At 36.2% G+C, this 14471-nt stretch overlaps 1 protein-coding gene across 7 annotated transcripts in view; it reads left to right on the forward strand.

Moving 5' to 3' along the window:
* The window catches only part of SCAPER (S-phase cyclin A associated protein in the ER), a 195328-nt gene that overhangs the window by 45129 nt on the left and 135728 nt on the right, over positions 1-14471 (forward strand). For 6 of the 7 annotated variants that reach the window (XM_026068288.1, XM_026068287.1, XM_026068292.1 and 3 more), the window contains 8 exons: positions 2802-3064; positions 3519-3758; positions 5332-5502; positions 6329-6404; positions 6854-6971; positions 7307-7418; positions 9137-9277; positions 12625-12780. In XM_026068288.1, the coding sequence (XP_025924073.1) occupies positions 2802-3064; positions 3519-3758; positions 5332-5502; positions 6329-6404; positions 6854-6971; positions 7307-7418; positions 9137-9277; positions 12625-12780 (1277 nt within the window). The remainder of the gene's footprint in view (positions 1-2801; positions 3065-3518; positions 3759-5331; positions 5503-6328; positions 6405-6853; positions 6972-7306; positions 7419-9136; positions 9278-12624; positions 12781-14471) is intronic. The other variant, XM_026068289.1, reaches the window with a different exon arrangement.

Genomic DNA, 14471 nt, shown 5'->3' on the forward strand with positions numbered 1-14471 from the left:
CAGTCATTCACACAACACTTTGGAATTTTGTTTACTTTAAAAAATTAGCTGTATATTTTAAAGTAAAATAGTTTCAACAGTAAATATCAAATTGAAGTAGCTTTTTGCATCTGTCATCAGTATTGTTAAAATTTGTGGACAATTATATAGGTCTTATTTTACTGTTAATCATAAACATGAAGCTGTTTCTGAGCTGTATAAAAACAACTATTGCATGAGCTGCACAGCTAAGATATGTTTCAATACTGTTCAGTTGACTTTACTGGTGATTTCCAATTTACACCAGCCATTGCTCTAGGCTGCTGTGTTGTCTCCTGAGAGGTTAAAAGAAACCTGTAATTAAATGTGCASTTAATGTTTGCAGAATGATAGATGCCAAGGGTGGCAAAGTGTGGAAAAGCTATTACGGATTAGTTATGGTTAAAGCTAGTTTCTAGCCTGCCTGGCTACTGCTGATGTTGAAAGTCAATCCAAGTCCTCCTAAACAAAGATTAGGCTATTGGGTATATAGCTTTTATTTTCTAGCTAAAATCATCTTCYTTTTTTATTGGTAATCCCATGATTGTGCCGTTGCAGTGTTCTGTGGTTTAGCGCTTCTAGTGAAAGATTTGGTACCAGAATTTTTGTACTTGTTCTAGACTTGCCACAGAAACGTGCCCTGGAGGGAAATTAAAATAAATAAATAAATAAAAGACTCAAGGATTTTTGATCATTAAAGTAGATGTTAAGACAAATCACTTTTATGTACTGTAAATTAATATAAAATAAGTACACGTTCTAAAAGGAGGAAAAGTTTTTTTTTTTTCCTCTCATCTCCCTATGGGTTTTGATCTGTATGTATATATGTTATTGGCAGTCTATAAAGATGGTTCACATCATCTTGTAGCCCACCCATAATGTGTGTGTTGATACTGGAAGCAGGCAGTATTTTTACAGAGCATAACACTTGTATCTTTTTTTAACCATTTTACCAACTACTTTTAAAAATCAAATCTCTAGAAACACAAATTTTAAGCCAATCTTTGAGCTGGTAATGTGCAATTCATTAAAATATACCAATCATTCAGTTTTTCAACTTTTTCAAGTGCTTCAAATTATTTTTTTGACAACCGACTCAACTCATCATATTTGTTAAATTTTAATATTTTGGTTCTGATTTTTGCGCCTGAGCTKCAGGACCATCTCTGTTAGTTCGAGCTTTAGAAATACCCAGACAATGTGTTTTGTCATATCAGTTCTATACTATTCTAGATTTTTTTTTTTCCCTCAGTAAACTGAAGAGTTAGTTTCATCTTTATGATTTCTTTTTCCTCCAGGCAAAATTATCTCCCACGCCCTTCTCCTTCTTTTGTACTAGTGTTCCTAAAAACAGCTTGTGCCAAAAGTGTATTGTAAAATACTGTGCATAGTTAGTTCCTGAGTTTTTGCCATTTTAAACCTATTCTTATGCTGAGATGTTTTTTAAATTATTTTCTTCCATAATTTCAGCATTTTATTAAATGATGTTTTATTGATCACTCCCTTTATTAATGGATTAATTCCAAACTCTAACTAATATTTCATTTTACACACTTTTGATAGTGTTTTTCTTAGATGTTTTAGAATAAAATGATTGATCGCAGTGTTCATAAAAGATAGAGCTATGTGTTTTGAAAATTGCGATTCTTCACAGAATACTTGTCTTCATGATTTATTTTGCCATACTTTTTTTTTCCAAGTGTTAAATTTGAAGATGCTTTGTTAATTTGTTCCCTTATAAAAGAGATTATTCTAAAAGCATTGTAATTATTGAAATTAAAACTGATTTAAAGAAGTTAAACTTAGGCTTCTTTTTGTGGTGTCACTCATCTGAATCTTTGCTCTGCAAATGGAGACATGTGAGCTTACCTTTCACACCTCCAAGCTGCACCATCTGGTCTTGAAAGAAACACTTATAGTCATTTCAGATGTATTGGAACTTATGTGCTGATGGTAATAGGAGCCAACAGAAATGTTATATATGGAGAGGAGGTTCTCCTTGATATGCTAGAAACCTGAACACACCTTCGACTTGATAGTTCAGGCAGACAAATGTAACTTTGAAGGCTTTTTAGGTATGTACCAAGATTAGACATCAGAAGTGTTGATCAGCAAGTCATATTAACAGCTATTCAGTCATCAAAGTAAATTGGAAAAACCCGACTCTTCTGATTTGTCCTTCAGTTTGCCATCCCMCTGTAGCAACATTTTGCTATTTCCTGGAATCCAGCGAAAAGAATTTTCTGAAAGCTGACACAGGTTAGTGTATTATCAGGATGAAACAAATGGGAAAAATAAACACGTATATTTTGGTAGAGTAGTAAACCACATTTTGGACAATACTTTCCACACTGAGACATACAGTTATGTCTGTGCTTGCAGAGTTTTGCACTTTCAGAAAAGGCCTCTGATGTGACTTGCTACGTATAAGAACAAGAGTCTGCTTGCTTTGTTGTACTTTACCATCTCTTGGAACAGCAGCCTAGGCATGAAAAGCTCAACTATGTGCACCATTTTTGATGTGGCTGTCTGTACATGTAACTTTGCTTTTTGAAGTAGCAAAAGTGGTCCCACGAATAGAGTTATTCAGTGTTTTTAAAACTAACAGCACTCCTTGAAGGCTTTGCTAAAGACTATTTCACTGATTTTGGTATAATTTTAAAGAGAACATTTCTGTCATAAGCTTGTGTAATACAACAATAATATAGTTGCTTATAATACCTTTGGAAAACTGTATTTATGAGTGTCTCTTCCTTGGAATTTTTTGTTTTTTTTTAATGTAGATCGGAAGGATGCAGAGGGTTGGGAAACGGTTCAGCGTGGAAGGCCTGTTCGATCTCGGTCCACAGCTTTGGCAACAAAAACTCCTGTAATTGCAGAATCACTAAAGTCTAAAGGTGACAGTGACAAAGAAAATGCAGTTTCCCCACCATCAGAGAATAAGCTTAGCAGTTCATTCAATGGCAGCAATGCATCCAAAAGCACGGAGCTTCTACAGGAAGATCCTTTACGTCAGTCTGAAYGTGCCCTTACTGAGAGGACTCAGGTTAGTATAATTTTGAACCATTTTTTAGCATTAAAAAAATCTTGCAGCATTTTCCTTAGAAATGGCAATATTCTCAAGAACTTTTATTCACTAGCAAGACTGAAAAAGAGTTTTAAAAATGGCTATTTTAATTTAATTTGTGGGAATGTATTAAGACCTTGGCACAAATAGGCAGTGGTAAAAATCGTAAGATGAGCCATATACTTTACAATGCTTTGAACAGGTTTTGCATGTTTATAAAAAGTGAGCATTAGGGACACCTCATGCATAGAAAGCTTAAAGTGGAAAAATCCAGCTTTTGCAAAGTTACGAGCAACTGAAAATAGCTATATGTAGAGTTATTTGTACCACTCACAGTAAGGCTGCAATGTTTTTTGTTAAAATACTTTTCACTCTGGTGACTTTAAAAATCAGGATGTTGCATTTGGTTAATTTTGCAGATGTCTCTTATTAGTTCACAGCACACACATCAGAAGACAACGGGAGCAGTGGCACACTGTTGCAAGAAGGTTCCTTACAAAYGCTTTCTGAGATGCCTCCGGTTCCYGCAAGTATTGACTGTACTTCAAAAAGTCTACAGATTGAAGCTTCCTCCCTGATCTCTGATAGTATGGACCAGCATCAAACAGAAAAAGCTAAAACTGAAAGTGAAATGGATCCCTCAGATATTTCAAATGTGAGTGCTGCCAGATTGGTAAGAAATCTTACAAGATGTCTCAGTAAATAATAAATATAAGCTGTAGTTTTATCCTTCTGTGTTGCATGGTTTTTATCATTAACCTGTTATAGAAATTATGGAAAAGTCTGTAGAGTACTTACTACAGAAGAAATAATTTGTTGCATTTTTCAGATACTTTTTACTACAGAATTTAATTTCAGTAAAGTTTCTGAATTAGACTAGAAGTATGTCAATGCATTATTTGGAATAGAAGGATCTGTGCTCTGATTACTTTTTTTACATACATGATGGCCATAATTTTTCATTTCCTTTCACTAAATCATTTAAGTTAGGCTCAAATTAAATTCTTATTCCAGTTTTACTAATTATTCAAACTGGAAACACATGGGATATCCAAATTCTCTTAGAAACAAATGTAGAAGATCTCCTTACCTTTTAAGACTAACTGAACTGCTCTCTTGAGTCTTCCTATACAACTAGCAATTATGAAGACTGCCATTCTGAAACAACAAATGTCAAGTCAGCATTCTGTTTTTAATGCAGCTTCCTATAAAGAATGTCCGTGTTCTGTAGAAGTCTGCAGATTTCAGGTATTTCAGGATTCTTGTGAGTGGAGAATTGCAGTAATGCTACGTAAAATCCAGGTTGTATTTTCAGTGTTGTTTTCAGAAACTAGATTAAAATTCTGAGTTGCAGAAGTTTTCCTGTAAATCACTTTCCCTTTAACATCTTTAACAAAATGGACTACTGCTAGGTAATTTGCAAGTTGAGTATCTGCTTTCCTTTAGAAGGAGTTGATTTTTAGCATCTCATCCACTAATATTGTTTCAGATTCTCCATTAACAGTAATTCAGGATGCTCACAGTTTGGTGGGACCTGTGTCTCTTGAAAGCGTTTTACTACTCCAGATTAGATTGCTTTGAACGCTAATTTATGTATCTTAGCACATTCAGTTTTGTAGCTGGAGTGGAAATGAACCAGTTAATACTGGACATTTGAATAGGGGAAGGTTCRTTAACAACAAGGGATATGTCTGTGCTTCGGTTGGTAAGCGCAGTCAGGCTGGTGTCCTTGCTCTGCTATCTTGTCATCCCTATTGAAAGACAAGTGTAGCCTGAGGTTCACTAATATTACAATAAAGTTTTCCAGATACAGTTCTTCTGCAGATCCATTTTCATTTGCTAAATAATACTTTGGAGCATGATTCCTTTTCTGGAGATGCAGCAGGGCTTGCTATTAATGTTTCAGAGTATGTTTTGCTTAGTCCACAGGACTAGCAAAGTATTTGAAAGGTACTAACTGGAGAAGAAATACCTTTGTTGCTTTTAATGACAATGTTCATGTAATATGTTTTGGTGTAATGTAAAGGATAATTAGTTTGTTAGGCATTTCATTTAGCCATTAAATTAGTTCCTAATTGCTAACATTTTTAGTGTTTTTTTGTATTTCGGTTATGCTTCAGCAGTAAGGAAATATAAGTGATTAGAAGTTGACCATAATGTAGTATAATTCATATTAACTGTATGAAAACTACTTTTGTGTCCAGTTCTGATTTTTTGTTTTGTTTTGTTTCTGGTATTCTTCACAGTCTATGGCAGAAGTCCTTGCTAAGAAAGAAGAGTTAGCAGATCGTCTGGAAAAGGCAAATGAAGAAGCCATTGCTAGTGCTATTGCAGAAGAGGAGCAGTTAACTAGAGAGATTGAAGCAGAGGAAAACAATGACATTAATATTGAGACTGACAACGATAGCGACTTCTCTGTGAGTGCTGGATTTATTTTAAAGTACCCATCTCTAAGCTGTTGTGGATGTCAACAGAATATTAATACAGAATTTGTTCCTATTTGTTCTTCTGGGCATTAATGCAACCTGTTTTACATGCAAATACAGTAAATACTATCATATAATACCTGTAACATACTGTTTAAGGTATATTTAATCATACTAAACTTCCTCTATTCTTTCATTACTATAGTGCAATTAATTATCTAGATTAACTGGCAAGAAATAGAAGCATTTTATTTGGAAAGAGTCTATATAACTTAAAGCAATGATAGTAATTGCAGGAGGAAATTTGTAATGAATCAGCAATGTATTTTATTAGCTCTGTGAAGAGCAAATTTTGCTGCCTTGAATGGTTCTGTTTTGTCCTTTTCAAGAACACGTTTAACTTACTGGGCGCAGGTTCAATTCTGCCACCTTTACTCATTTTGAGTAACACTTCTTAAGTAGGGCCTCTGAACTTCCGGGCTGGCTTTGAAGAAAGCGTGCAGCTGCCCACGATAGCACAGTGCTGCTGAGTGGTACCGGCTCCTTGGATGTTGCAGCCCTTGTGCTGCTGCCTACTCCTGTGAGAGACCGGGAGAGCTGGCGCTTGTTATTCCCACTGCTGCCTCGCAGGAACCGCACTCAGTGAAGCTGTAGTCTCCATTCCTGCTGTCAGAAACAGCAGGAGCAGCATGTATGCCTTTGGCTGATTCAATTTGGAAACACTGCTGAACGTGACTGAATTGGCACTGTTTAATATGTGTGTTCACTTGCACATCAAGGTTTATGTTCTTACTATCTGGATTATATTCAATTTCAGGCTAGTATGGGCAATGGAAGCATATCTTTCTGCGGTATATCTATGGACTGGAATGATGTCCTGGCAGATTATGAAGGTAAACTTTCATGTATTAACATATTTAGCTTAAAACACTGGCGAAATTTAGAAAAATGCCATTTTTTATCATGCCTACTTATGAATTTGGAAATCCTAACATCTAAATATCAAAAGTAACATCACTTGGAATGATGTTATTTCCTAAGGAAAGATGGGCTTGTGTGTTCGCTCTATCTGTGTGTATCATTGATCATCTTTAGCTGTCTTCTCCCTCAGAATTTTAAAATTTGTTATCCAGTTTTATCTTAATGTTTGGATAAAAGCCTAATAAAATCATTGAGCATTGAAAACAAAGGGATTAGAGATGCTTCAATCTGAATTTGCACCTTACTTAGATTCCAGAGAATCCAACTGAGAGAACTTCAAAAGCAAGTAGGCCTTATTAGCTGCATTTCTCCCAAAACAGTGTGTTTAAATGATCAGAGTCTTTGTTTTCTTTCTGTACAGCCCGTGAGTCATGGCGCCAGAATAATTCTTGGGGAGACAGAGTGGAAGAAGAGCCTGCACGCCCACCTGGCCACGGAATACACATGCATGAGAAACTCTCCTCACCGTCACGCAAAAGGTCTGAGAGTTGTTACCTGTCTTGATTAGCCAGTGAAAACCAACGAAGCAACCAAACTCATCATTGCATGAAACTGCTCATAAATCTACTTTCTTTAAGTCTGTAGGTGGAAGGTGTTACAGCGATCAGTATATTGTTTTCATAACGTGCTAGGTTCATGCTACGTTGTTCAGTAAATAAAGGTTTTAAGACTAAAAGAACAATATTTACATTTGAGGAAAACAATTGCAGTCCAGTGGCCTATTTGTTTTCCCTTACTGAAAATGACATAGAAGTGTTTGCAACATTGTCAGTTAATGTCTCACTAGCTTGTTCTGCTCTGTTTGTATTAAAAGAACAATAGCGGAATCCAAAAAGAAACATGAAGAGAAACAAATGAAAGCGCAGCAGCTGAGAGAAAAGTTACGAGAAGAAAAAACACTGAAGCTTCAAAAATTAATGGAGAGGGTAAGCATTCTGTAATAAGAAGGATCCAGACTGCTGCCTTTCAGAAGAGCTCCCCCACCCCCAAATGCTGTAGCAATGTTAGGAGTTAAAACTAACAGTGAAATGAAGCTTGCCTCTGGATCTGTGTTCACATAGTTTTCACAGATGACTCATACATCAGAGAAATGACCTGGATTTGTAGGAATGTAGGATGATGATAGTGATAATGTTAGCGGCTAAATAAAAAGACCTCATTCTAGGTTAATTCCCCTGTTGTGATGTGGGCTGTAGAAAAGTTTCAGAAGATGTGGATGCTCTGTCAAAGTTTACAGTCTAATGGTAAAAAGTGTACGAAGTAATTAGCTTAATGAAAGGCATATACATTATTCTTCCCTTTTTCAATCTATTTGTATTGATTAATGGATTGGGGGACTTAACAGCCTTCCAATAACTACACGGTGGTTATCAAGAAAACAGAGCTAGGCTCTTCAGTGGCATATGGCAGTAGGATGAGAGAGTCAACAGGCATAAATTGAAATGAGAGGTTCCAACCAGGTATATGAAGAAACTTTTTCATGATGAGGACAGTCCAACATTGGAACAGGTTGCCCAGAGAGGTTGTATGGTCTTCATATTTGGAGGTTTTCAAGACCCAGCTGGATAAAGCACTGAGCAACCACATCTGATCTCATAGTTGAACCTGCTTTGAGCAGGAGGTTGGATTAGGACCCTGAGGTCCTTTCCAACCTCAATTATCCGATGATCTTACTCTGATTGTTTGCCTATTTTACGTTTGGAGGATCAGAACGGATTGAAGGCAATATTGTAAAAGATATGTAAGAGGGAGTGGAGAGTTGCTCAGGTGGCTGGAGACAGAAAGAGCAAGGGGAAAAAAAGGCAAAGGAATCCAGGAAAGTTGGTGAAAGGTTTTAAAATAGGCAGTGGAGGAATAGTGACAGGAAGAAATTATTTTGCAGCAAGCAGCTAGTGATGGAAAGAAGATGTCTGTAGTTTGAAATGTAAAAAGACTTTCAGTATTCCTATAAGGCAAGACTAATGGTGTCTCCTTATCAGCTATGAATGGTTTTAAGCTGTTACCCAGAAAAGTTCTGATGTGTTCACCCATGATCCATGTGTGTGAGAAGATGAGGAAAAATCCAGTCAGATGGATCTGGATCCAGTTTCATGGGCAGTTTGCAGCTTTTTTTTAGTCTTGAGCAACATTCTACATAAAACAGCGCTGCTTTTTTTTAAACAGATCCTATTGCAGATATGCTTTCTGTGCAAATATTGGTTAGTTTTTGAGAACAGCATCAGTGAACAGTGTCTAATGTTTGTTTCATCTTTGTTGTATTAAAACAGAAAGCTTTTGTCATTATGTACAGTCTTACTTTAAATACATTAGATCTAAAATACTGTTGATATCATTAAAGAAAGCATTATTTTGAATCATGAACTTCTGTGAGATTGGTGATGACATACTGTACTGTCTTGGATTCAGGGAAGGTGCTGTAAAAGCAGAAATGTATTACGTGTATCCAACATAAACACTGAAACTCGCCAAATCGAAGCAGTTAACAAATCAATGTATTTTGGGTCAAAGTTATCTCAGTGCAGAATTTTTTAGGGTATTGTAGAGTTTTATTACTGTAAATCTTAAAAAGAAAAAAAAAACCTGGGGAAATGCAGGCCCTAACTTCAGTTACTATATCACTAATGTATTCACTAATAATACATAGGAGAAAGATGTACGGAAATGGAAAGAAGAATTATTAGATCAAAGACGCAGGATGATGGAGGAAAAATTACTCCATGCAGAATTTAAACGTGAAGTGCAGCTACAAGCAATTGTGAAAAAAGCACAAGAGGAAGAAGCTAAGGTAAGTTATTTTCTTTTAAAGGAAAATATTAATAATCATGTTTGTGTATGTTCTGTACCTCAAGAGTGTTCATGAGTAGGCTGAGAATGATGATGCAAGTTGGATATAGACACAGTGTCGACTGTGAAGCAGATAAACTCCAACCTCTAAAAGAGAGAGTTTTTCCTCTAAAATGAGTTTAAAATTAATGAGCTGTTGTTAGACAGCATGGTGGGCTGGCCTGGGAGAAAAGATGGGTTGGAATAAAGAGCTGATAGTGTTGTTGCTGCTCCTGTTCCACCCAGAGTTTGTGGCAGCATCTTCAGTGGTAACTAGTGCCCCTGGAAGGGGCAGCAGATCTGGCTGTAAATTCTCTGTATTCCAGCATGTGGAGTGCAAGGTGGGGAGAGCTCATTGCACTTCTCCCTGCGTTAAATGTCCATTCTGTATCCAGCATTCCGCGTCCTTAAACATATATTCTGTTCGTGTTGTTCTGATGCTGTGGTTCGTACCGTTAATATTGCTAAACAGTTAGAAATAAATATAAACCTATGCTTAGCATACAACAGTTATTCTAAGAAGTGTTTTGTTAGTACTTTTCTGACTTTAATACCTAGCTTCATAAGATGAGCATTTAGGTGAATGCTTTTTGGTTTGCTTTATTCATATTCTTTTGATAAACATAAATGAAATATTTTATTTTAAAGAATTATTTATCCCATGTAAAGATACATACATCTTCTTAAAAACTGAAGGGTTGCATTGTATAATGACCATGTATCCCAGCTGTGATTGCATCTTGTTGTTTAACATAAGCACAACAAAATTGGTCTGGCATTTTTACTTAGTCACTGTTTCTGTTTCTTAGATTAAAATGGTTTCTAGATTACCTAATTCAGTCTAACATGCTTACCTTCATTATTATTTCATTACACCAGTGTGACTTCTATAATCATATTAACTAAATCACACTTACTGTAATTCCCAGCTAAGCAGATGTTTGAAGTATTGCGTATGTTTAAATGTGTAAGATCTGCTGCCTCTTGAGGTTCTTCTGTTCTGGAAGTAAAGGTTTAATTGGGTGAGAAAGGCTTTACGGAAACACGAGCCCATGAGTAGTATAGCAGAAAGACCAGGGTGACTGCTGCCCAACTGGTTTTCTAAATTCCCACTGCTTACCTGTGTACTGAACTGTGAAATCCATTCTGTAAATGCATTCCAGTCAGTAAACAAAGTGACAAAAATACCCTAACACCATTTCTGTGATCAGCTGTTGTTTGTCCATTGATCTTCTGTCTACACATTTATTTTGCGAAATCAGACAAATAGAGCATGCTCTTTGGGTACAAAAAAAGAATTTCTATTTCAATCGTTGGTTTTTGACATGGTTTATAGCTAGTATATTTTTGTGATTTTCCTCAAAAACTTTTGTTCTAAAATCAGCATAAAGTTAAGTAAGAGTTTGCTTTTTCAGCTATATACAAATTTCTGAAGCATTTGCATTTTAAAGCCTAAAGAGGGCAAGAATTCTGGTCAGCATTCTTGCTGAGAGGACAAAATATTTATTACTTTAATGAATCTAAGTAGTAGAAAAGGATATTTTTTGATATTTTTAATATACACATTAAAGTACGCTTAGCCTTTTCATATATATTTTTTTTAATTCCTGCATATTGTACTGTCCTTCAGTGGGTGAACAAAATTATGTATGTTTGTGAAATGCCAGTATGAAATATTAGGACAATTGAGCTTGTTAGTTTTTCCTCATTCMCAGTATACATGCTCTCACTTTTTTATTCAATAGATACTCATAATTTTTAAAAGTTAGATAGAAAGACCTTTTAGATCCTATGACCACTTACACATTTTTCTATTAAGGGTTTTATCCAGTCAGGTCTTAGCATTTCAAATTTCCTGAGTTGGAGAGAGACTAATAAAGTCTTGTTGCTGGGAAGATTGGGAAGATTTTCCTGTTATTTACCAAAGTTTCCTGTTTTCTGGTATCATTCAATTTCTCTTTTTTATATTTCACAGACTCTCCTGTTTAAAAAAAAAAAAAAGGGGGGGGGGATAAAGCCCTATGCTCAACTTGGTAGTTTTCAAAAAAGTTCTGGTGGAATGCCTCATCAGATTAATTATCAAATATCAGGGAATATTATAGTTATCAATGATAGAACTTCCCTACTGTTTGGTGGAAATTAGAAATTGAAATTTCATTTTTCGTGGTGAAAGTAAAATAAAACTTATGCCTTGTATAGTAAGGTCAAAGAAATTTCTTTGGTGACCTGTGCTGCTGTATGTACAGGGCAGAGCACAGGCAGCCATTCGGTACGCTGGATTTTCCCACAGAAGGAGAACCAATGTAAAAGGGAACCGTTTCATCCTTTATTAGTGGAAGTATGCCACTGCCAGTTGTACTTGCTAATTTGGGGGGAGGGGACAGAATTGGAGCACATCAGTCTTTGGTCTTTAGGGTGAAAGACAACATAAATGACAAAATGTGTCATCCTGTTTCATTAAAATATTTCACTCATGCAGTTACTAGTCTTAATGTATTATACATTGTAGTAGTCCTGGGGGAGACTCAGGTCAGAGTTGCACAGATTAAATAACTTGCTAAGGCCAGCAAACAAGTATGTTGCCGGGAAAGACGGAGAGCCCACATCTTTTGCATCGTAGTGCTCAGAGGAAACCACTGAGGACCTTACCTGCAGCTGAATCAAGAACCTTGTACAACCTTATGTAAAGATGCAGGATTTTGAACATTTGTATCAATATGTTTGAAAACTGCTTTTAACTGATATGCTTTTTATAGTTTTATTGTTCTCTGCAAGTGGATGATAAAGAGTGACGAGGTATAAAATGTTTACCGAAGTTCAGTTCACATATACAAGTACTCCCTTGAATCCAGCTCATATGCATAAAGATTGGTGTCCGTATTGTAAACACATTAGAATAGTTGTAACCTAGTCTAAATGAAGTTATTTTTAAATGATTAAAGCCAGGAACAGTAACTTAAGTATTTAAATGTTAATAGTTACTTTATATTCAATGGGATTGATCACATGACTACCATACCTAATCATTTTGTATTTACAATTTTTTTAGTATATTGGAAAACATAAAGTAAATGTATATAAAGTGAGTCTTATTCTTGCACGTAAATACTTATCTGGACTAATAGATTCTACCGTACTGAGATTAAAAGAATTCTGAAGAAATAGTGACATGTAAAAGGAAATAATACATTGTCTGCCTCTTCTTGTCCACGAAAATTTCAGAAGTGCTTGGAATGGAATGCAGTAACACCAGTAACACCAAAACTTATTTTAACTCCTCAGATTTTTACACTTTCTGATTAATTGCAGGTAAATGAAATTGCATTTATAAACACCTTAGAAGCTCAGAACAAACGTCATGATGTGTTGAATAAACTAAAAGAATATGAACAACGCTTAAATGAATTACAAGAAGAGCGTCAACGAAGGCAAGAGGAAAAGCAAGCACGTGATGAAGCTGTACAGGTATAATTTATCTCTAGTTGCAGGGGAACAGTGAGATATGTGTTTTAATTATATATATTTAATATATATTTTAATTTTGGCTCTGCAGTCTTTGTTCGTTTGTCTTACCTCCTTTATGCACCTTCAAAAGAGATTACTCTCATATACCTCATTTATAATGCTTCAGCAACCAGAGAGAGAGAGGTAAGTCTTGAAGTCTGGATAGCTCAGGTTGTATACATGCTGGGTAGATGATTCGTGCCTGTCTTAAGCTTTTTTTTTTTTTTTTAAAAAAAAGTTATTCTGTTATAAGAAAATCATTATGTTTTAGTAACACTTAACTTTGAGAAGAAACAGAAAAATTATGCTTTATCACATACCTACTGTCATAATTATCACACTTTTTACGGGGCCATTGAAAACCACAAAGCAAATGTTTTTGTGTTCCTGAAATCCTTTATTTTTTTTTTTACTATATCCTTCCAATACTAGGTTTCCTGAACCTCACACATCCACTTTTTGGCATTGTTCTGTACATTAGAATCCAAAGCATAAGTTTTCTTATGTAAACTCCTCCTCTCTCTGTATACATGCCTCAGGTCACCACAACTATAGTCTACCTGTGAAAATCTAATCCAGCCTCCTTCCGACCTTAGTACTAATTGTTAGCAGCTGATTCTTCCTCCCTGTTGAAAAGTGCAGCACCTTTCTGACTTCAGCTGCTCAGAAGCCGTTGTTGAGATGCAAGGTACTCCAAAAGTGCTAGGTAAAACTTTTATTGAGAAAATCCATCATTAAAAGTTTCTGGATTTGCAAAGATTGATTTTTGTGGCATGTTCTCAGTGAAACGTACCCTTCCATACTGTATATGGAACAAACTGACCTCAGTGATCCTGGTTACCTGTTGTAATTACCCATCCTCGCTTATTCCAGAATGCAGCCTTCCTGGAGCCCCTTTCTGGGATTTTGGGTGTTTTTAATTCTTTCTTGTTGCTGCCACTTTTCTAGTCCTTTCCCAGATTACCTAGGCACTAGGAGCTTCTGTAGTTGAACGAGCTCTAACCCTGCCTGCATGCAAGCTTTCAGTGTTAAATCCCATTTACCACAACACATTTCTGCCTATATTCTTCCTGCCAGACCAAGGATCAAGTTGATGGCTTCCTGCTATGTGTTTTTCATGCACAGTAGCTGCCCCTGCTGTCCTTCTCTATGAAGCAATGCATATTCCTCTTGGAGAGGTCTTGTGCTACACTGTGGTGGAGCTGGACCCACTCCCACTGTAACAGCTTTTTACCAGTTAATACAAATATGAGCAAACCCTTCATTCCAGTTCAGATGAATAACAACAGTGTTCTGGCTTATAAGTTTATACAGAATTTAACTTTATGCAACCCTTACCCCCCCCCCCAAACATTGGAAAAACACAACACTTCTAAACATAATTAGCTTACACTAACTTTACTGTAGCAATGCTGGACTTCACTATGTATGGAACTGCATCTTTTAGCATCACAAGGAATCTAAAAATGTTGTATCATTTCAGTATCTCTGAAAATTGGCATGCTTCTGTTACGTACCTGGACAATGTCTTTGTAAATCACAGAATCACAGAATCGCTGAGGTTGGAAGGGACCTCTGGAGATCATCTAGTCCAACCCCCCTGCTCAAGCAGGGTCACCTAGAGCACATTGCACAGGATTGCATCCAGGCGC

This window comes from Apteryx rowi, unplaced genomic scaffold (assembly GCF_003343035.1).
Source record: "Apteryx rowi isolate R43461 unplaced genomic scaffold, aptRow1 scaffold_27, whole genome shotgun sequence".
NCBI lineage: Eukaryota > Metazoa > Chordata > Aves > Apterygiformes > Apterygidae > Apteryx > Apteryx rowi.